The following is a 24,266-nucleotide window of genomic DNA, read 5'->3' on the forward strand; positions in this document are numbered from 1 at the left end:
CTAACGATTGACACTAATTTTATCGTTAGTGCTCAAAGTGGGGGGGCCAGGTTCACGGACGTGAGTGCTGTTCTTAAGTACATAATAAGTGCATACCAAATATATACTTAATATTTTCTTTGTACCTTAGGTTACATTAATATTAAAATTTATCATGACATCTAGGATAAAAATTAAATTTACATAATATTTATTTTATATTTTTTATGATTTATTTAGGTTGTCCGTTCTGACCGAGGTATTTATAGGGTTTTTCCTCAATCACACCAGGCAAATGCAAAGATTGCACCTGTAATATAGGTCCTGGCCTACACCTTTCCATATCCTTTCCCTTCCTCTATCGCGACGCCTCAGATACCTAAACAATAAATCAAGTTCAAATTCTACGTAAGCTCAAAGGAAGGCTGTCAGGTATCTGCTTGTATGTGGTTATAGGATTGGAGTGAGGGGGTGGAAGCGAAAACGATTAAAAATACGTTTACTAAATACAGTACTTGAACGGTTTGGATGAAGGGAAATTTTGTCCGGGAAAGGGAAATTCTGAAGCTTGTGAAGGGAAAACGGCTCTGAAGAAATTGGCATCACTGGGTGGCACTAAGGAATGTTGTAATAAGTGTGATGTTAACAATATTTGTCCTTTGCTGTTAAAAATTATATTCAGGAGTGGTACGCTTTCTCTACAGATCAATTTTAAACACCAAATTTTGCAATTTACAGGTAAAAGTCAATACTCTGCATGGGAAGTGTTGCAGTGCTTCTAACGACCGTGTGCACCAACGAAATTCAACCGTTGAACGAGGGTCATAATGAAGGTCGGTGTAAATGTTGCACTAACATCGCTCAAATGATGGATAAACTTGGTTTTTGCTTGAACGGCCGAATTGGGGGGAGTCAATCCGTTAATAAAATGAAATAAATATTAAAGTTCGTTCTTGAAATAGAAAAGCAAAATAAATAAACTAAAATAAATGGTGTAGATCATGAATAGAGTTCTTTTTTAAATTTCAGGTAAAGTCTGTTAACTCGCAAAAAGAAATAAAGAGGTTATGTAGGTAGAAAACCTGCGAGGCTGTAGCTTTATAAGGTCCATGTTCCGTTAAGGGGGTCCAAAACTACACTGGACCCCAGAGAAACAACTAAAAAATAAACTACGTATATTGTGCGTTTTTTTTTTTTTTTTTTTTTTTAATGTTATTTTGTGACAAAATCATCTCATAGTATTTTGACAATGCATTTTCTACACAATTATCCAGTAAATGTTAATGTTAGGAGGGCGTAAAAGTTGTATATAAATGCAGTATTTTCTTGTCAAAATTCCATGCAAACAGTGTAAAACTTATTATCTAGTTACCCCTCGAGTGGTATCAACCAATTGCGTACAATTGTATAAGACACATACAAACTTAGCTACATATAGTGAAAACTACACGTCTCAAAACCACGCACCAAACTTTGCAAGCTACTCCTTAAAAGCTTTTTTTGAACCTAGTACAGTTTACGCCAAGGTGAAGCCAGAGGGCTATAGTCGAGGTGCGTTCGTAGGGAACAGGCGAATTTGCGATGGTGGGTATACGTGAAAGCAAATTAAGGGTTTACTTAAGCAGACGATTCTACCAAATAAAAAATTCATAGGTGGAATACGATGTAAAATATTTTTTATGAAGGAATGTAAGTAGGCCTAATTACCATCTATGACAGCATATTGGAATGAATTATCAATGATAAATAAATTATTTTATATGTAAGTGCTCTTCCACTGTCCTAGTTTATGCGAATAACCCGTCGTCGATGCGCCTGCTCCCTATGGCCGCAACGACTCGCTGTCGCTCGGGCCTCCCTACTGCACTGCTACTCTAACTCGGTTTGCATTTGTGGTTTTTGGTGGCCACGTAGCGCAAATTGGTTCGTGTTTTATACACAGTAGTTTTTATGCTATACGCCCACACCTTATTTACACGATACTGAGGCAACCTGAAGTCAATCTCCAAGTAGTAATGGAGCTCTTCATTTAGTGCATGCTTTGCTAAAAGAAAGATCTCACCTAACCTGAAAATGTAAGAACGTGTCAAAATTTGGTAGAACTATCTGCTCGAGTAATGAACAAATCAGAACAAAAAATACGTACCAATCTGTAATAGCTAGTTTTTCATTACAATTGTATAATTATGAACCATATATTTTAATGTTTCTATAATCACATATTACTTATATATGTAACGAATGTATTTTGAGAAATGGCACCGGAAAACAAGAGGTTGATATTTTCCACACTTTTCTTTCCGTATGCACACACCATCATCGCTAATATGCCTACTACCCCGGACAAAGTCACGAGCGATCCCTGAAATTGTGCCCTGCTTGATATCGGAATAGATAGAAACTCCGGTTGTGTTGGCCACTTAGCACACATTCGTGCATGGTTTTTGCACTTATTATATTTTTAACATATAAGTTTGGAAGCATATTATAAATGTGTATGTAGCTGCTGGACAGGAGAGAAACTAGGAATGCAGAGAACGTTAGATCATAAGTGGAAACAATAAATGGTAGCGCTCCTCAACTTTCCGTATGGTAACTGGCAAATGTAGGCAAACACCAACAAGGAAAAGCATGTAAAAGACATTTGTAAACATTTTCACGATGAAATATGTATAACTGTTAAATCAATTTTCCCCATCAGTGGATTCCTGAAGTTTTATTTATTTATTTTCTACTGGTAGCGAATTTCCGTATACTGGAGATGAAATGTATTAGTAACGTAAATACTGGAAATCCACATGAGCATAGGATATATGGTCCCAAGGGAGTTTCCTGGTTCCCGGGGAGAAATTCCCTCTGGCCAATTCCTGAAATCACCATCCGTCCACATTATATTTGTTCTTTGTTCTAAGTTTAGTGTAATCTTAATGGTGCAGTTTTACTATTCGGATCCAAAGATTGTGAAATATACGGAAAAGATTGCAGATTTCTTTAATTTCCTGATTTTATGTCGAGAACAGCGTGCAGTTTTACTCTACGTATCCATAGTATAAGTAGCAGTAGTAGTAATAGGAATGGGTTAGAAGCCCCGCAGGGGTTAGTTGGGTTCTGTTCTGAACATAACATGAGCAAATTAAAGACTTGCTCATACTTTTCTATACATTTTATAATCTGTGTATATTTATAGTAAAACTGCACGGAGAACAAAACCAAAAGCTCCTGTAGGACTTCTAACGCTGTGATCCGTTCCTACTACTGCTACAACTCCTACTCCTACTACTACTTATACTATGGATCCGTATAGTATAATTGCACGCAAATTTCTTCAGGCGGCAGAATTAAAAGTAAATAATGCACATAAGTGTATTATTTTAGTTTCTCTCCCAACATTACTTGGTAGTGTCTCTAGCTCAGTGGTGATTAGGGTTCGTTATTTGTAATTTTAATCAGTATAAATACAGTGGACGTATGGCATTACACTGCACAAAACACGAACTTGCTTGTGCTAGGTTGCCACTCAAAGCGCAGCTGCTATTTAACCGAATCAGGGCAGGAGCCGTGTAGTTGCGAGGGTGCCTTTATAGGAAACAGGCACCTCAGCGACGCTCAGTATATGCATAAACGTGGTCGTTTACAACGACTTACTATAATCTACTTTCTTATGTTTTCACGTCTAATGTTCCTCGTGTAAAATCATTACAAGATGCTTTAAAATAAGTGAATGCATAAGAGAAACGAGTGCATTAGATAATATTTTTAATAGCATACAAGCCCAAGAAACTTTCTAGTGGAGAGCATCTTGTTTGTAGGTTTTCTCGGAGTAGTATCGTTTCCTCCCATATTTTCACTGCACCACTTCTTCCATTTTAAAATTCTTCTCCTAAAAAGCACTCGAGCAACGTTAAACAAAAGATTTTATTTCTTGAAAGGTGTTCGATTTCCGCGCAGTATACGAAAGCTGTATTTTGTCTTACAAATGTAGTTTGCCGTGAAAAACCATTACAGATCCAGTACATAATACGACCCTTTTTAATTTTAGTATTCTCTAATTTTCATCCTAATTGTATGACTTACTTCTTTAATTTTGGAATTTGCCAAAACTGTAAAAGGTAATTGATAGTATAGAACCATAATATATAAGTTAATGAGATTCGTTGGTTCACTTCGTTCCCGTATATGGTAAAGAAAAGATATACCAAAAATTAAAATTAGTGTTGTCGATCCTTTTTTACCGTCTTGGATTACACTTTTTTTTTCGTATGGATGAGTATAGGGAGCTATTCTCTTTTATAGCACATGTGTACATTGATTGTTCTCTTAAATGTCTAAAGTGTGTAAGCTTACCCTTAATTTCGGAAATTTGCTAAAATTAGGAATTTAAAGATTAGTGTAAGATTAGTTCTGTGTGTGATATATATATCTTTGTTAACTTTACTCATCTTGTTCTCTTTTATGTTTAAAAAATATCAAATCTAGATTTGGGCATAATTTATCTCCTTTATGAAATTAAGGTCTCTGGGAAATTAACAGGTATTTCTATGGCCTCTTAATTTTTTAGCAAGTCTAGAAATCATATTTTTTAAGCAAGTTTTGTTTTCAGAAAATTTGTGAAATCTTATTGCACATCTAACACTTTACCAGTACAATATGTTTCAGAGAAAAGAAATTGAATCCGAATTTCTGGACATGAAATATAATACAGAATTTTTTTACCGTAAAATCTTCTTCAGAAAACATAAATTGACTTGGATCTCGTGATGTGAAATAATAAAAAATACGAAACATGAATACCTTGAAGGAAGTACATGTAAAAGAAACTTACATGTTACATATTATATGTACACTAGAAAGCAGAATATCTGACCCCTGTGGCTATACATTGGTTGTAGATAAATGCATGGAAGAATTACTGCTGCTGCTCTCTTATTTATAGAGCAATTACTACACTGCCGATTCAAAATTAGGGGTGAGCAATACACGGTTTGACAATATTGGTTTCGTGGTTTTTTGTTGTGGACGTAATTTTTGTAACACAAACGTGCTACTCACTTTTTAATTGTTTTTCCATATTTTTTTTTTCTTTCTCCCAGCTATTCCACAACGAAACCCGAACCAGCCATACTTATATCCTATTACAGTCGAAGCTGAGACATGGCGGATAAGAATATAAATACCGTAAAATGTAAATAAATAAATGTATGTCTTAATCGGACGTGAACAACAAGGTACAAATTAATTTTGTGAACAAATAAAATCCGATTTGTAATGTATAACATATATAATAATACTCAACGCGAATTAAACTGCATGCAAAATAATATTAAACATACAAATAGGCTAAATTCCTGTGTTTAGTTTTTGCGGTCGTTTAGTAAATTTAATCATTTGTCCACTAACTAGCTCGCGTAATTTGTCGGTTGAAATATGTTTGTTATACTCACTATAATTCTCGACCGGTCAATTCACTTTGAAGTTGTTGTGGTCCTGGTGTTGAGTTTCAATTAATCATAAAGGTTTACAGTATGTTTCATAAGCAATGGTCCAAACTTGTCTACGCTGATACAGGATGTATTATCACAATTACTCTGCTGGAACTTTTCTTGAATGTCCCAAATGTCACGTAATTGAGCTACGATCACACAGGAGAACGTTGGAACGTATGTAAGCACCGAACAATTCACTATTGATAGCAAGGTTCAGTTAATGGGAACGCTGGCAAAAACTGAAGAGCTCTTTCTACGTATTAAATTATTACACTTTGCTATAAATATAAAAATGTTTTAACTTGTGATTAACCTACTATATTTTAGTATTAAGGTGGGGGGCGAATTTCAATGGAAATGTACAACACAACTTAGAATGGCACATCCAAATTGTGCTCATGGGTACCACACAAAGCAACGATCAAGATGAGCCCTGCGTTCAAGCAACCATACGCGCGACTGAACTTTCTTTTCGATTAGTTTTGATATCTATACGGTAAACTGGGAAATTTTCGATTTTCGTTTGTGACATAGGGATCAAGTTTAGAGAAACCGTTACAAAGAATGCAGACACTGCGTGGGCGACTTTCTTATTTTCTGGCCATATAAGGTCTAAAGATCAGAGCCAAGCGCACAAACACATAGACGAATATACCAAACTTGTAATAAAAGCAGTTTTTTTTTCTTTACATACGAGGTTCGTTTAATAAGTTTAGGGTTGGCACTGTTTTCCCTATTTTCATTAAAAACTATAAACGAGCCTCAAAAAAGGGTAACAATATCTTTGTTAAGAGTAGAAACTTCTTACTACGAACTTTGTTCCGTTTAAAAGAAAAACACAATTGTTATTCCAGTTGCATATTTTCAATGCAATTTGCATTATGGAGAATCACACTCAAATAAAAATGGGAAATAAATGTTTATGTTTATGGTATTAACATGTAACAAACACTCGTCATCCTTCAACATTATATTATGTCATGTAATCATCTTGAAAGATTTAAAGACAAAAATAATTTTCTCCTGTATACCAGGTTCTGATGTCGGTTGCATAAGAAACGAATGTTGTTTGTTACGCACATATACTCCTAAAATATTAGCCTCAAGCAACAATTATATTCTGTTTTTTGAATGAAATATAAACTAATTCTACTTATTAATAGTATTATTAGCGTTTAACGCGTAAGTAGTATCAAAAGAAAACATATATGGTAATCAAGATATTGTTTTTAAGAAAATTGTGTTCTTCAATGCGACAGCATATTCGCACGTTTCAAAAAAATGGACGAAAAGGAATTTCTTCATAGTCCTGAAAATTGATATCATACGAGACACATTGCAACTTATTGAAGTGTAACCCAGTCTGAGGTGTACCATTATTAACCTTTTCATTCACTTCGCTGAAGAGTTACACTTTGATGATAATACATTGTATGATTAATAAGATATAGCCTAAAAATATAATTAGCTCTTAAATTTTAATTCTTAACTCTCCCCCTCGAAGGTATAGGACACCATATCATATTTGTATGAGTGTACAGTAGAGGAATCTTTTCATGCGAATGTTGCTTTATTTTCTGCTACTGTTTGTTGAACTATTGTGACAAAACGTTACCACTGCGTTCTTAATGTTCAACAAACAGTAGCGGAAAATAAATCAACCATCGGCATTAAAATTGCTCTCCTGTAACCTTAGACAAATATGACATAGTGACCTGTACGTCCGAGGAGGAGAATTATAATGTAAGCTATACATCATATGGGGTTGAACAAGACATGTTTGTGGTAAACTCTTGTGCGTATTTATCGGGAAAAAAATTATACTGGGCCACGAAATGCTGGTGGACAACCCATGTGCATGAGTTACCTTGTTGATCTCATTTACTCCTGTATTGTCATTCCACCAATTCTTTCATAATCATTAAAGGTTAGTTACGGAATAGGTAAAACTCGGATTTACCAGTTTTCATCCTGTCGGACAATACACAAGTGCTATCCAATACATTTTGTGTTATCCTTTTAAGATTTACGGTATTTCATTCATGTTAATATAACAGTAACCCTACTACAATCATAAAAAAAATTTTAAACCCTGAGCTCCTTGGTGGCTGAGCAATTAGTGTACGCGCCTTTCGCGTGGGAGACCTGGTCTTGATTCCCGGCGGGAGGTCATGTGGTTCGAATTCCACGTTAATCTCTAGGTCCCGCTGCTGAAAGATACGTTAAACTAAAAATCAATATTACTACCCCATTTCTCCATTGAAAGACTAGTCCTAACATTTGATTTTGCGATGACTACACAAAAATACTACCATAGTCCATCCTTGTGCTATTTTGCTAAGGTGCGTTTCCCACCAGATGTCAAAGCGTACCTTCCTTCGTACCTATTTTATATTAAATACTACACAGTAGGTGTGTATTTACCCTAGTTTATAATTCTGTTTGTTGGTTGGATTGGACTTCTAAGCCAAGGACATGTGAGATATGAACCTACTGATTAACGTATGATCAAAAGCAAATAAACTCTTACAGGGAATCGAGTCGGAATATCTACGGCAACCAAAGCGCGTACGCTAACCGAATGACCATTAAGATTTCAGTGTAGTTATGCGACTTGCGTAAATAAGTGTCGTTTTACATTAAGTATTATGTAAATACATACATTAACGTCAATGTGTAAACACACCTGTCCATGCATGTTCGATTCTCCCCACACTCTTGGAAAAACTCCAGCAGATGTTCCTCCTCCTATTCTACGCGTAAACGTTTTGTTTAAGAACTACAGTTAAAAAGTCTTTTTTATGCGTACATGGTGCAGTCGCAGAGCACAGTGGCTCATTGACAGAGTTCTTAACTTTGATGAGAAAGGAATCCTGGTTCGATCCCAGTCTATGTAAAAATGAAATGAAATCTTTAAGTTTTACGTCCCCCGTTTTGGCCGGTAAGGCTAAAGGAGACAGTGATGATGATAGATGAGTGAAATGGTGGAATGAAAAAATGGGAGGAAACGGGATAACCCCGAGAAAACCCACGAGCACGGTGTTTGTCCACCACAAAGTCCAAGGCGCGAACGGATAGAACCAGGGACCCTAAGCACCGGAGGTGAACGCCATACAACTGAGCAACCGCGCCCCCCAAAAAGTAATGGTGAGTCTATGTTTGTGGTGGGCAGCATCGTGTCATAATATTCGTCTGTTCTATCAAGACTCGTTTTGTCCCATATTCTCATTTCATCAATTGTTTCTTATTCATTTGCATTACAACCCGTCTCTCCTTTAGTCTAAAGGATATGAACGTGGAACGTAAAACTGAAAGATCTTTTTTCTTATCATTCTTTACTGGAAGCCAATTGCCAGTCTATGCTTAGAAAGTCAACAAAGAAAAGATTATTTAGATTTAGAAACGAGGAAACCTCCGTTCTTTTGTCAACTCTTAGTTTTGTGGTTTTATGTAAAATGAAATAAAATCCTTCAGTTTCACATCTCACGCAAGTGCCGGTCAGGCTCAAGGAGACGGTCCTAATAATAAATGAATGGAATGGTGGAATGAATAAAGTGGGAGGAAACGGGAAAAAGACCGAGAAAACTAACGCACATGATATTTGTCCACTACAAAGTTTACAGCCAGCTGTAATCGAAGCAAGGACCCTATTCACCAGAGGTAAATGCACCTAAATTCCTTACTAACAGACTTATTGGCTACATTTACATTGCCTGAATGGAAACAATTTCTTCCAGCAAAAAAAGATGTAAGTTACTGGCAACGAACGACATACCTTCTACTAGCATAACAGTTTTTTTCTTCCCTAAAATTATGCATGAGACATTACCAAAAGCATGTTGTTTTGTTCATATCTGTGTGGGATATTTTGTGTTGTTAAATATAGTTTGAGTAGGTCCTTTGTGAATAATTATATGTGAGGTTTGCTAGTAGGTGAAAGTTGAACCAAATATTGTAAAGTGTCATAATAGCATTTTAGTTTTAGATAGTAACTTACTTGTAGTACAAAAAACGCAGTCTGATATATATATATTTGTCTTTTATTTCTAGTAGTTCGTGCTTAAATAAAACATTGGATACTGAAGACTACTATCTCAAACACAAACAATTCATAATTAAAATCTAGGATGGCTTTCGATTGTTCTGACAATGATCCACTTAAAATTGAAACTAAGGTAGAAAATACTTCGATTGAACACACCAACCTTCAATTGTTGAATGAATCGGTAAATAATTTTGCGCCCGCAGTGTGTTCTGTATCACAGTTAGAATGGAAGGTATCTACAGTAAGTGTAACGGAAGCATATAATGATGTTAAGGTTTCCACTTTAACCGAACATTTCTCGCCCAAAATTAAAGCTGATATACAAAATAATGATCATCTAAGAGGTGATTGGAAGCTTAATTCAAAAGCAGTATGTTTGGTTGAACGTTTATCGACACCTGTATTCCCCGTCCACGAAAAAGATTCTCATACTGTGAAGTCAAAAGGCAATGATTTCTTATGTAATGGAGACAATTCTAGCAGTCATAGATCTATCTTCCGTATGGATGTGAAAAAACGAGAACATCACAACAGTAACGCAGAGATTGATAAGGATTTATGTGACCAGTAAGTATTCGTGTTTTCTTTTTTATAAGTTACGTTTGATAAAAAAAATAAGTTTTATTTTCCCTGCACTTTTTTAGAACACTATTTACCGTTTTCCCTTCCTTATAACATTAAGCTAATTAAGTTCCCAATAACAGAATATCTAAGATTGTTGTAAGTATTAATAAATGCTTCTATAATTTTTTTCAAAATTGATTCGCAGGTTTTCAGCAAACAATATATTCCGGTATTATTGGCGTCCTTTAGGCATGTCTCGATATAGAGCAACCAATCACAAAGGAAATCAAATGTAGGCCATCCCAAATAATGAAGATTACCTTGTCAATATCATTAACAGATTGTTTGAAAAAAAATCGTTTTAATGCAAAGCATTGAAGTTGTTACACAGAATCTGTGATTTCATCAAAATTATGCTTTAGATTTTTGTGAAGAGTGTATATTACGTTTGCCTGCTGAAACCACGGCCTTAAATCTTATTGACCAAGCACATGCATGAAACTTAGATTTCCATATTATTGTTCTTGAGTTACTAAAGATCCAGTTACTAAAGAAAGAGAAAACAAACATATATTATTGTACTAGTATTTTCTTAAGAAATAAACATTACCTTCTATGAGTACAACATTTTAAATTTAATAGTGAGGTGGAGTTTTGGAAATTTACCAGTACGATATAACCTAAGTCTTTTTAAAGTTGTAAGTTACGTAATTGCATGCTATTATATATATTCTTATCTGAGCTTTATTTTTACATAACTCCTGAAGTTAGAAATATTTCAATAAATGAAGGCTGGCACAAGATGATCTCTCGAACAATTCAGACCGAATCTTAAAGAATTGTTTACAAAAGAAGAAAACATATCGGTGACCTTTTAGCCCCTTATGGAAGCAAATTGGTAGGCATTGGGCTTCGTCGTTTGATCGCCACGCGTAGTCCCATTATACTCTCAATTTTGTAGACAGGGCTAACAAATTAACCTGATGGAATCAAAATTGGTCCATATCACTTGATCGATGTTTGAACACTATCAGCGTTTTCATTACCACGCGTAGTGACGTAATACGCACATTTTTTTTTAGAAAGTTAGCGACTTCACCTATTCGGCCCAACAGAAGTAAAATTGATTGAAATTGTACTAGATTTTTTGATCTTTTGCTTGATATCAATTACTCGCCAACAACTATTGTTTTATCACCATCCGTAGTGACGTCATATGCATATTTTGGAAGGAAACTTAATACATTAACCTACTCACCCCATAAAAACAGAATTGTTCGAAGTTGAACCAGATCCTTTGATAGTCAACAACCAGTGCTTGGTCGCCACATAGTGACATAGTTTGTTTTTTTTTTTTTTTTTTTTTTTAAGTTAGCATGTTAACCTATTAGCTTTCCATATAAACGCAATTGATTGAAATTCACTCAAAATGATTTATCGCGTTTGATTGCCGAAAATCATTTTACCACTTTGCATAAGGACGTAATAAACAGAATTTTGTGTGGAGGTTAACAAGTTAAACAGTAAACCCCAATAGAATCGCAGTTAATCGGAATTACGCAAGATCTATTCATTGTTGTTTGATAGTCAACAATGATCGTTTGATCACCACGTAATACGTACAATTTAGTACGTGGCTAGCAAGTTAACCTATTAGTTATCCCCCTAGCAGAAGGTAACTTGACCAAAAACTGCCAAAGCGTTCCATCGGCATTCCTGCAACTCCTTGCATTTGATCGGCGTGTGTTGTAACGTAATACACACAAATTTGTAGAGACTAACAAGTTAATTTATTCACTCCATGAAAGCAAAATTGATCAGAATGTAGCCAATTACGTTCAATTGTCTACAATCAGCGTTTGTTCACCACAAATAGCGTCATAATTCGCATAATTTATAGAGTCATCGCATTGACCTGTTCAATCCCATGGAAGAAAACCATAATTGAGCTAGATTGTTTGATCGCGTTTCATTAGCAACAATCAGTGTTTTTTCGCAACGCATTTTGACCTAATACGCATATTTTGAAGAATGTTAACAACTTGACTTATTAACCCTCCTTGTAAGCGTTACTGATTAAAATTGAACTAGATTATTTAATTGTCGTTAGGACACGTTGACCACCACAGATAATAACGAAATAAGCAAACATTTCTAGGGGGTAAACCAGGTAACATGTAAGCCTCCATGGAATCAAAGTTGATCGGAACTGAGCCAGATCGTTTGATCATTGGTTTGTCACATTTGATTGTCAATTACTATTGTTTCACTGCAACACCTAGTGACATAATACGCATATTTTTAGGAAAGACTAACAACTTATCGTCTTATTCCCCATGGAAGTGTCGGTCCCCAGCAAACGGTGTTGCCTAGTTCCGATTAGTTTCATTTCTATAGGGCATAACGCTTTAACTTGTACGTCCTTTACCAAATTGTTAGTGGTAATCAAACAATTCCGCTATCAAATGATTTGACAGGATCAAGTGATGAGAAAATGATGTGGCCCAATTTTCATGAATTCTACTTACATCGGAGGGTAACAAGATTAACATATTAGTCCAAAAATAAATTACATGTTTTACCTCTAAATATGGCGATTAAGGAATACTGCCAAATATTTACAGCCCTGATTACAAAAATGAACTTATCGGAAAGATGTCATTCGATGCGTTGGGTGGTTAACACGATATTCCTCTGTTTTCTTAAGATATTACATAATTACCACTCTGATTTGTAAAATAGTGAAATATTCCCTTCAAAAAGGTAATGTTAAACTTATAAACTGACAACATTATTCTATGAAAATTCTTTCATAGGCTACCTGGAAGTGTAGATGAAATTGGTCTTCCAGCACACGAACATTCGTTATTTCAGAGAAAACAATTGGGTGTTACATCACATGAAACTGTCGGGAAAACAGCGAATTTTTCTATTTTGGAAGTACGTTCAATGTGCTAGAGGATAAATTTCCTGTTACTCAACCGAGATTAATTCCGTAGGGAAATTATACATTTATGCTAAGATCTTAAAGACTTTACTCAATCGGATTTTTAGTTCCGAAATATATAATTAGCTGAGCGCCAGAAAACGAGGTGTATCAGAAAAGTTTGAAAGCTATCTGACCTCTGTTCTTACGCTTTCAGATGCATATTTGAATTGAAGTGAAATGGTGATATCCTGATTCGCATTTGAATTGAAGTGAAATGGTGATATCCTGATTCGACAGAAATGTAAATGTACCCATACGTTATCTTCGTTGTCTAAGGGTACGGACATGCTGAAGGGACCTCGCGATCGCGGTCGAGGTTTAAGTCGCGGTTGCACTTTCGGTACTGGCACAAATACATGGATTGAAATGGGTAAGCGCATGCCAGTGATGTACGCTACATCGCGACCTAGAGGTCGACCGCGAGGGTGAGTTACTGATCGCGATGATAAACAACTGAGTTTGTTTTTACATCGATGTTCTGCAGCAGCATCGCTGTAACTCGTGTGGCTCTCCCTGAAGCGTTGCATGGAATAAAAAAAATGTTTAGAATTTCGTCTGCAGAGGATTGTGTGTATCTATGCTCGAGAGATTTTGCTACACTATTATATTTGATTATGAAAGATATATTAATATATCTAATGAGAAATTTTCCAGCAATATGGAATAAGAAACACAAACAACATCATAATAGGCACGTTTTAAATAGAGAATGGAAAAAAATAGCAACTAAAATGGAAATGTCAGATAAGTTATTTATTTGAGAATTATACTTACCTTATTATATAAGGTAGTGGCGTCGGTATATATAAGGCTTTCGGTCTGAAGTCCGTAAAATGTAGAATTTTTAAAGAAAAAAAGCTACTGTTCTTCATATCTATACTTAAAAACTCCACGCCCTCCACCCCCATTCCGAGATTAATAAAAAGCGTTCCTTCTAAACTCGTTATTGATAATAAGGTAAAGAAATACCTGTAAAGACAGGAACGTATCCATAAGGAGAAAACGTCCTATAATGGAATTTCAGTGTCGAAACTTCATTTGCTGCAGTTAACACCCGCTCCACCTCAAAACCTGAAGGCATACCTGATTTATTTATTTATTTAGTTATGAAATTTTAGTGGGAAATGATTGCCGAATGCTGAAAGAAAGCATTTCTTCACAGAAAACTGAATAACATTAAAAGTCTTTGATTTACAATATTGATAGAAATGATCAAGAGATGAGACTCAAATATTTTTTGCGAAGCAAGACGAAACTTTAGCATTTTTCATATCTCGTCTCGCGTCCATCCCTATTTATAAACTGTTTGGTCCTTTCAATTTCTAAATGTGTTTTCGCAGTTATTTTTATGCACTGACGGAATAATTTCACATGTGTCACAGCAATGTTTCTCCTTAAACTGAGAAATCAACAGCAAAGGTGCGACCTCCTCAGTATGTGTGCCCTTCATGCATCGCGACATAGACATCGAGATAGCGACCACGACTTAAACCTCGACTTTGATCGCGAGGTGTCTTCGGCATGCATTATCCTAACAGTTTCCATATGCTTTTCTTTTACTCTGCCGTTCCAAAATTTTGATTTCGGATAGTGTATCTCGTTTTTCTTCCTAAGTCTGTTAGTTACCTTACTGGCATTATGTGGTTTATGTACAATGAATGACAAAGCTAGAAACAACATAAGGTATTTTTTGACGTGTAACGTTGGAAAATATGTTCTAATATGTTACAATGAAAAACAGACAATATATAAACATAACAATTAAGAGACCAGTCTTCCGGCGTGAAATTTTGAACTACCCCATTTAGGTACTAAATATGTTGAAGATCCATGTTAATGAGTACAGGTATTGGGAAGCCATTCTGTTAGAAACGCTAGTCATTTTTAATAATGTAGATGATATGCCCGAAATTTTGATATTACTTTGTTGGGAATTAACGACCAGTTTTCGAGGATTTCGTAAAATTGAAACTAAACGAATAAATAAATTTCTGTTATTTTCTAAAACTGGCATGCCATAAAGTTCTAGACTACATCATAACTTGTGAAATAACAGAGGCCGTAGCGATATGTAGTACACCAGAAATTCACTTTCGCAGTGTTCCACAGATTGTCTGTTATAATATATTTTTTATTAACGATTTTTATTTTTTATAACATGTAAATATAGTACATCATTTCCAATTTATTGAAATAATGTGTCATATTTAAAAATGAATAGAAAGCTTTTAGCAGTAAAGATTTTTGTACACTAGTTGCCTCCAAATTAGGAAAATATGATTAAGTTGTAGTAGTTACCGAGCACGACTAAAGTGAGTAAGTCGCGTTTATTAATATATTATGTTATTTTGTTGTATCATCGTCAATAGAAAATATTCATTTTTTTCGGGAACTTTCGTGTATTTTAGCTTCCAGACAGAGCTCCCAAATAACTTGAGGAGCTCTGTCTTACTATGATCACGCCAAAGGTAATCATTCCAATTTTTGGTAGCATATTTCTTTCTACTACTTGGTGACGAAACCCAACGCATCTCTCATCTGTACACGTTTCTTCAGGCAAGTTTTCGAGTACGTGTCACACTAAATGTGTATTCCGTTTGCACAGAATCTCTCAGAATCATTAATAATTATGTCCTTGAAATCCTTGTCACAGTATTCTGCCAACGTACGTGGTGTTTTGAGTGCAAGAGGATGTGCTACTACTGCCCTTTCGTAAATGAGTGTATCACAGAATCCTTCGAGTCGTGGTGGATCAACAGCTGCTTCCAAGGTTTTAAGTAGCTTAGATTTCTGACATGGCCGCAAACCACAATTTGATAAAAGAGAGTGCGGGATACTAGTATTCTCCTGTTCAAAACTGTTGTCCAAATCTAAGTTTCTGTTTTGATTTACAATGAAAGCCATAAAGGTAAACTCTACATCAGTTTCAAAGTAAGAAATTGAAGGAGATGAATCCTTTTTTTCTTCAGTAAAGCCAAAGATCTTAATCCGATTTTGTTTTAGAGGAACAAATAACTCAATGTTGCCTCGTTACTCAAATGGGTGTTCCAAAATTGTTGTACCGCCATAAGTCTTTTTTCTCCTACAAAGATGAAGATTTCTGAGTCAATCACCTTAGAAAGTTTCTTTTTATTTCAAAAAGTCGCAGTCTACAGTCTTTCCCAACAAAAGAGACAGTAAGGCAAAATTCCTTCGTTTAAGTTTGGGGTGTGCACACCAAAGAAGGAAAATATTCCAAAGCCTGAAGAATGGGGATGGACCATTATTGTTCAGGAGTGGACACAGGTTTGGTTCCTCTTTCCCTATTATGGACGCTTCCATCTTGGCATAAACTATGACCATAGAAAGTAGCACATTCCAATCTAGAAGTGATGCATTTTTTCTTTTCCAGCCATGTACTCAACGTACTAATTCTGAACCGGCCCCAAAAGAACCGTGATGTGCTTTCCTGAAACCTCTCGTCTGCGCAGATTACCGTTTTTTTTTTTTTTTTTTTTTTTTATACAAGAGTTGCGTCATTCTTTTCCGTCCAAGTAGATACCTGTAATCGCCCGGTCTACATGAGCCTGTTCTTTCTGAAACACCTCACCCAGTTTATCTTCTTCGTTTTTTTAGATCTGTACACAACAAGATTTTTAGTGCTGGGGTTAGGATTCTCGCGCCCTGAACTGCGGCAGAGGCGATCAAATTTTCCTCCTTGTCTGCAGCTCATGTTCTGAACGCTGACTCCGTTGTATTTTAGAGACAGATGCGCTTTAGGCTGTTTCCTTCTTGGCCGCGCTTCGAAGTCAGATCCGAGCGTGCTTACCGATTCAACAGCTTCGCTAGATTCTGACAATGATAGTATCTTCGGTCTGTGACTAATACCACTAGTTGATGGACCTGCCTCAACCCTTCCAGCACCTTACTTGGTTCTGCCACTTCACCCTGCTAACCTTGCCGGAAAAGTCTTTGACAGAGATTTGCTTATTCGACTATCAATGTTACACATGCCTTTTTTCCGAGTTATTTGGTCTACAGGAAATTGGAATTCCCGGTTTGGGATCTTAGGTGTCCTCTTATTGCTGCACTATTCAGCGGTTTACTTTTGCAAGAAGCATTAACAAAAGACATTTTTCCGCGTGTGTAACAGAACCTGCACGAGGTATTGATTCTTGTACTTATCAACTGAAATGTTCTTTTCTTGGTGCGACACTTATTATAAAATGTTTTGAGCATGTTGAAGCTCGCTTTTGTGAAACCACAGGAATGCTTGCTTTACTATATATATATATATATATGAACAACTCTGTCCAACTAGTTTGCAAATCTCAGTCACGGATAGTTTAGTTATATTTTCGTCACCGCTTAAACCAGTTCAAAACGAATGATAATGTTGAATAACGTCGGCGTACGTGGGTAACTGCACCTTACTCATTTCACATGGAGCGCCAAATAAGACTCGTTTTATTTTTCCCTGCGTTGGTCTGATAGAGGCTCTTTCTTCTTATTATTTTCCATTGCTTCCGAACTTTGAAACCAAAGTATGCAAAATGTAAGTTTAGCCTGTCGCACGAAGAACACTGTAACGTTAGATACAACGCAAACTCGCGAATATACTGTGTTACCTTAATCAGTAGTGAAATAAAACCGTTAAAACTTAGGCTCGATAACCTAGCCTATTGGTTTCGTTGGCCCAAGTACTCAGTACTCATTTTACACCACTGCTGAGTTTCGACCGACATCATTCTAAAAACATCAGCGTATATTCTGGAGTCAACGAGGCGACGGGGAGGAGCGCGAATCTTTTAGACGGAGCGGGATGTTGCGACGACGCTTAATGGGCGTCGCCAACGCAAATAACCGCGAAATTATGTAACGTGACGCTAGATGGTGTTTGTTCTCCATGTGTACAGTCAGACAAAAGTAAGTACCGTCCTCTGATAATTTAGTCCAGAACTCAACAACACCTGGACCGATCTTACCACAGTTCTTGCTAACTTAAAAAAATATCATTCTCTTAATATTACAAAAACAAATGAATTAATGTATTTTTCTGGGATCTTTCCGCAAAAACATTTTAGCAGAAGAAACGAACTTTAGTCCATGACTGTACATAAAAGCCAAAGAGTTGCACAAAACAAATCGTGTTGCAGATAATACTATCCCTACAATCATTTTTAACTTGGCATTTCAAACAAAATCTAGATGTTCATTTCAGTAATTGAGCTAAAATGGCTATAATTACACCCATAAATAACAGTAAATTGTTTATTGGTATTAATACAAATTTCTTTCAATAAAATAATTGTATTCTAACCATCGGTCAACTCTAAAAACGACCACAAGTAGCTTTTCTGTCAATTGTGTTGTGCATGTTGCCTAACAAGACATTGTAAAAATTTTAAGTTCATTGCGGCAGAGTGTTTGTCCAAAAAAAATCAGCAAAGTCGGAGCCAGTAATGGCACCATTTCCGCACTAGCCGTCGTCGAATTTCCAACAAAAGGCTTAACTTTAATTCACATGTATGAACAGTGTAAAACAGTATTTTCGAAATAAAGAGGTAACAAAACTTGTCAATTTTTCGATATTCAAATATTTTCTTCAAAAATGCACATATATGTATTCCTTCCCAAGTGAAACAGCAGTAAATATTTATAGAACGCTTTAATATGTCGTCAGTTTTGTAGCAAATATCTCCGCTTAAATCTCTTCCGTGTGTACGAGTTTTTATTAACATAATTCGCCTCTGTAAACACCGACTGAACCGGGAGACCATGAGTAATATTTGACTTTTGAAGAAACAATTTATTATACATATAATTTCTCTTAATTATATATAAGGTTTTATTATTTTTCATATAAAATGTTTTTTTTTTTTTTTTTTTAATTTTTGTAGTTACTACTTCCGTCATCGGCGAATGTAGAAAGTATATGTTGTCCAACAGGCATTACATATAATATGATCTTTATTATTGTAGGGAATATATTAAGGAAAACAGGTCGAAATTTGAGGTAACCAGCTCGGAGTCCTACCCAATAATAGGTACAAACGAAGAGGGATTCGTATGCCAACAATGTGGTCGGACTTTTCAAAGGAAGGACCACTTGAAGTCACACCGCCTCCTCAACACAAATGAAAGTCCATATTCTTGTAAGAAATGTGGTAATATATATCTTTACAAATGCACTTTAAAGAAACATATCTTGCTTCATGCTGGAGAGAAATCACATTCTTGTAAGCACTGTGGAAAACTATTCGACAGTAACAATAAATTAATTATTCACATGCGACAACACACAGGGGAGAAACCTTATTCCTGTGATAAATGTTCTGCAAGCTTCCCTTACAAATCTTCCATCAAACAGCATATGCTAAGGCACACACAGGAAAAAGCCTATAGTTGTACGATATGTGGAAAGGAATTCCGCCATGATTCGTCTCTTCGATTACACATGGTAATACATACAAATGTAAGGGCATATGGTTGTGAGATATGTGGTAAAGCATTTCGGCAGAAACCTCATTTGATAGCTCATCTGGGTACACATTCCATACAAAAACCTTATTACTGTATAAAATGTCATTTGTCGTTTCGTCTAAAAGATGTTTTGAAGTCGCATATGCAGGTCCATTCAGGACAGAAACATTTCTCTTGCGACAAATGTGGAAAAGCATTTCGCCAAAATTGCAAATTGAAAGCTCACATGCTATGTCATACAGGTGAAACGCCATATTCTTGTGACCTATGTTCCAAATCGTTTCGTCTCAAGCAAAACTTGGTAAGGCACATGCTGGTTCATTCAGATGAAAAGCCCTACGCCTGCGAAAACTGTTCTAGAAGATTTAGTCGAATAACTTACATGAAAAGACATATGCTTGTTCACTCAACTGAAAAGCCATACCCTTGTGAATACTGTGGTGATTATTTTCGTCAAAAACGTAATTTGCAGATGCATATGTTAATCCACAGAAATGAAAAACCATTTGGGTGTGAACAATGCGGGAAGAGATTTCGTCAAAGAATAGCCTTGAAATTTCACCTATTAATTCATACAGCTGAAAAGCCCTACCTCTGCGACATATGTGGTAAATACTTTCGCCAGAAAAGTAATTTAAAAAAACATATTAATTCACACATCCCAAAACCCATACAATTGCGTTGAATGTAGTAAATCATTTCGTCGCAAGGATACTTTGGCACTTCACGCGTTAAATCATCAGAATCAAAAACTATATTCATGTAATGAATGTGGTAAATGTTTTCCCCAAAGATACACTTAAGAAATCATGTATGTATTAACACAAAAATGTAATCCTTATTTTTTTGCTTTTAATCAGCCAAATTGTTTGATGAAAAATGTATTAAATTACACATGCTAAATTTCAGATTTTAATACATTGTTGAAAGAGACGTATAGATTATATGCTTAGCAAATAACTACATACGAAAAATTTTGATCAAATTCTTCTGTCAAATCTGTAGATTCTATACACATTCTAGTAACAGAATTACCACACTACAAACGAAAATAGTAAAAATGCTGTTCTTACATGTGTGTCACATTTGTGTTGGAGATGTATCGATGCAACGTCTTAGCTTCTCACAAACATTACTTGCATACGTTTCTTTATAGGTTAAAAATTTAAAATCTCATTAAGGGACGTACTCTATTGCAAACAGAATAATTCATATAACAAGAATTGCTGTTCTAAAAACTACAGTTTGACTATTTTTCTAGAAATCATTCTTAAATTTCATTTAAATTATTTATCTTATAAACATGAGGTGAAATATTTCACAAAGGAAGAGAAAATCGCGTTCATTTCAAAAGTCTTTTTTGTAACGAATGCAAAAGAACGAAAAGAGCTTGCAAACAATATGATCAAATGTATAGTACATGTTAGATTTAAAGATAGTAATTGTTAATGTGTTTGCCATTAATCTTTCAATGAATCCCATGAGAAACGAGAACATAGATTTTTCCTCCAAGGCGCGCTCATCTCCGGTTGGGTACCACTGTTTGAGAGCTAGAGATTTTGACAGTCTGTACATCATCGCGTTGTAGGTTGTATGAACCACGTCAGTACATTGGATCTTTCTATATCTCCATTGTTCACAACGATTGAATCCTAACCAATTTTGATAATTTACTTAATGAATGAATATGGAACACAAGTATAGATAAAGGGCCGCGGTGGCTCAGTGGTAGAGCGTTCACCTCTGGCGCGTGGGGTCCCGGGTTCGATCCCAGCCCCCGCCAAGTGAACTTTGTGGTGGACCAACAGCGTGTGCGTGGGTTTTCTCGGGGTTCTCCCACTTTCTTCATTCCACCATTTCATTCATTACTCATAATCACCGTCTCCTCTAGCCTAACCGGCATAAGCGCGGGACGTAAAACTGAAAGATTTCATTTTACAAGTATAGATAAAACATAATTGGTCAGAATAAGTGATATGAGAGTCGAATATTATAATAGATTATGATAGCAAGCTCCTCCGTGGCTAACCGGTTAGCGTACGCGCCTTTCGCGTGAGACCGCGGGTTCGATTACGGCGGGAGCTCATGTGGTTCGGATTCCACATTAATCAGTAGGTCCACTTCTCATATAGCCTCGCTGCTGAACGGGACGTTAAACACAAAATCAACTCAATAGATTATGATAGCCTTATTAATCCAACACGAACTATATACATTTAAGATACGATACAATACACACGTCCTCCTGTAACAAGAAATATTACACGATATATTTATCCAAGCTGTTATCTAGTAACGCTAGTCAAATGGTTTCAAATGTGATCTGATTTTTTCCTCACCTCATCGTGATACGCTTGTAGTTGTTGGTTCGAGACCCATTAAATTTCAAGAAAGTTTATCTTTTCTCGAAATTTCTATTTATATCACTGTCGGATACGATTCAGTGGAATTTCAAAAAGAGAAGGCACAAAATGGAAACGCTGGCGTTTAATAGAAGTTCCGAAATTCAAAAACTAAAATTCATCATTTATATTGTTTGTTTTTAAGTAGAGGAAATTTAAGTCTAATTGATGCAGAATTTACTTTCATACCCGAAATGAAAATTCATGCGCTAATTTTTATTGGTCCGACATACATTACCAACATTTTAATTTTAAAAAATCAAATGTATACAACAGTTATTACTAAAAATATCACCAAATCTTAACATACACATATTTGCTTTAATAAGTTATTTCTATTTATTTTACTTTCCGTGACATACAGTGTCGTATTGTAACTGTTAGGTTGAACGACCGACTGATTAACTAAAGTTTAACACTCCTTTTCAGCATGAGGTTACGTAAGAAGGGACTCTCTGTAAATGCAGTCTAAGACTGTACACAAGTTTTAATTTTAGAAAAGACTCCACGGAAAATACATACGTATCAGACATAACGAGGGGTCACATTTATGTTTTGCAGACAACTTCGTCGACAAACGATTTCATATATAAAAATTACATAAACACATTTTACCAAAATACCATATCAAATTGTGTATTATTAATGCACATCAATTAAATTAGTAACCAGTATATTGAGCAGCACATAGACGTTTTTCAGTTACAAAACATTAAACGAAGAAGATAAAGTTAACACAGATTTTATGTAAAATAAATGTAAATAATTATGCTGAGTGAGAAAATTAATTCACAGTTATCTTGTAGTGGTATGTGTAAATTCACGGAGAACGTCCAAACGGCATTTCAGTTTATTTAACTTGTGATACATAATGTTGGGTAAGTAACAAAATAAATGAATTTACTGGTTCTTTTATATTTATAAATTTTGTAGAGAAATAATCATTTAACAATTGCGTACAAATAAACTAGTTGTTCTTACTATGAATCAGATAGTGTCCGTACTGATTAATTAAGTATATTGCACATAGTACTTTATCAGCTATGTCCATCTATCATAAAGCAAGAACTTCATTACCCCGTACAATTACACTGCAGAATTACATTTCTACTTTATTTCATAATGTCCTTTAAGCTAGGTGTTTATACCATGTCATGAGACACCTTTAATCATCATCTTTTATCTTTAATGCTAGTGTATATATATTATGGTTATGACTTATAGCGATATTTATATTTTTATATATATTTACATTATTTAATTAGCAACATTTGTACTTTTAAGTTGTATATCATCATTTTTAGTTATTCCTGTTGCTGATTTTCTACTCCAAAAGCACACATATTTTTTATTTTAACCCAACAGATTCTGTTATTATTTTATCATTATTTTTATCCTTTATATTTCCTGACACTCTCTTGTTTGTTTATGGTGTATCATATTTAGTGTTTTCCTTATAATCACTTTTTTCGAATTTCTTAAACATTATTTTTAATGCTTTATAGAAATCATTTGTCTCAATTTTTTGTAGAAAAATCTCAATGTCCATATAACATAAATCTTTATTATTCCTGTATTTCAGTTTCATAGTGCTACAATGGAAGGCATGAATTAACAATTGAAGGATAAGCGGAGAAAACACGGAATTTCTGTGTGTGAGCTTAAACGGGTGCTTTGTCCTATATGTTGGTGACTCTTGGCACTATTTGACTGTATATGCCACGCATGCGTAGATGTAGAAATGCCCATGTAAAAATGCGCAAAAGATTTGACTAACACTATACATTATGTACGCGGTTTCAATATTAAAACGCCGTTTTCTCAAAAATCCAGTTTTGTGACATTCCTTTTTTTACCCCTTACCCTTCAATTCTTTTATACCTACATACATTCATTGTCAAAAGTCTGACTACACCATTGCTTTTTCAAAATTTTCCAACAAAACGACAAGGTATCCATACAAATCCATATTTACTACAGGGGCGGATCCAGGACGGACTTACTGGCGGGCGGTGGGTTGTAATGCTGCTACTTAGAGCTACTTTTAAGAGCTCTAAACTCTGGGATGGCTTTTATTTATTTACAAAATAAGAGTTTCCTCTTCTGGGGAAAGCGATCATCCAACCACCTTGATCCACCCCTGATTAACTAGGCTCATTCTTGAAAGTAATCAACGTTGCTCATATAAGGATAGAACATTCAAGATCTTGTTGACATTGAAACAAATTTATTGTGGAAAGCTGTTTGGCAGTAAACAGATAACTAATGAACAGACAAATGACGCCATGCTTTCTTCGATTATGCATCTTTTATACGATACCTAAAGATGTGTATATGAGCCC

The 24,266-nt window shown here is 35.4% G+C and overlaps 1 protein-coding gene across 7 annotated transcripts; it reads left to right on the forward strand.

Moving 5' to 3' along the window:
• Nucleotides 1-549: 549 nt before the first annotated feature.
• Nucleotides 550-23,752, forward strand: LOC145684477 (uncharacterized). Of its 7 annotated transcripts, XR_014131306.1 has the most exons (4): nt 559-717; nt 9,513-10,074; nt 19,022-22,802; nt 23,507-23,752. XR_014131306.1 is itself a non-coding variant. In XM_081756909.1 (3 exons), exons 2-3 carry the CDS (start codon nt 9,590-9,592, stop codon nt 20,205-20,207), a joined length of 1,671 nt encoding a protein of 556 aa, XP_081613035.1. In that variant the 5' UTR covers nt 550-666; nt 9,513-9,589; the 3' UTR covers nt 20,208-23,752. The 7 variants fall into 7 exon arrangements, 6 of the variants coding, with proteins under 6 accessions (XP_081613035.1, XP_081613033.1, XP_081613038.1 ...); XM_081756909.1 differs by having other exon boundaries at nt 550-666; nt 19,022-23,752; XM_081756907.1 differs by having other exon boundaries at nt 19,022-23,752.
• Nucleotides 23,753-24,266: the final 514 nt, after the last annotated feature.

Source organism: Thermobia domestica, chromosome 4 (genome assembly GCF_964235325.1).
Source record: "Thermobia domestica chromosome 4, izTheDome1.hap1.1, whole genome shotgun sequence".
NCBI classification, from domain to species: domain Eukaryota; kingdom Metazoa; phylum Arthropoda; class Insecta; order Zygentoma; family Lepismatidae; genus Thermobia; species Thermobia domestica.

Bases quoted from the DNA above. Each gene is read 5' to 3' on its own strand.
- LOC145684477 (XM_081756909.1), top strand. From the start codon at position 9,590: ATGGCTTTCGATTGTTCTGACAATGATCCACTTAAAATTGAAACTAAG. The intron at 10,075-19,021 runs GTAAGTATTCGT...TTATTATTGTAG, and splicing joins GATAAGGATTTATGTGACCA to GGAATATATTAAGGAAAACA.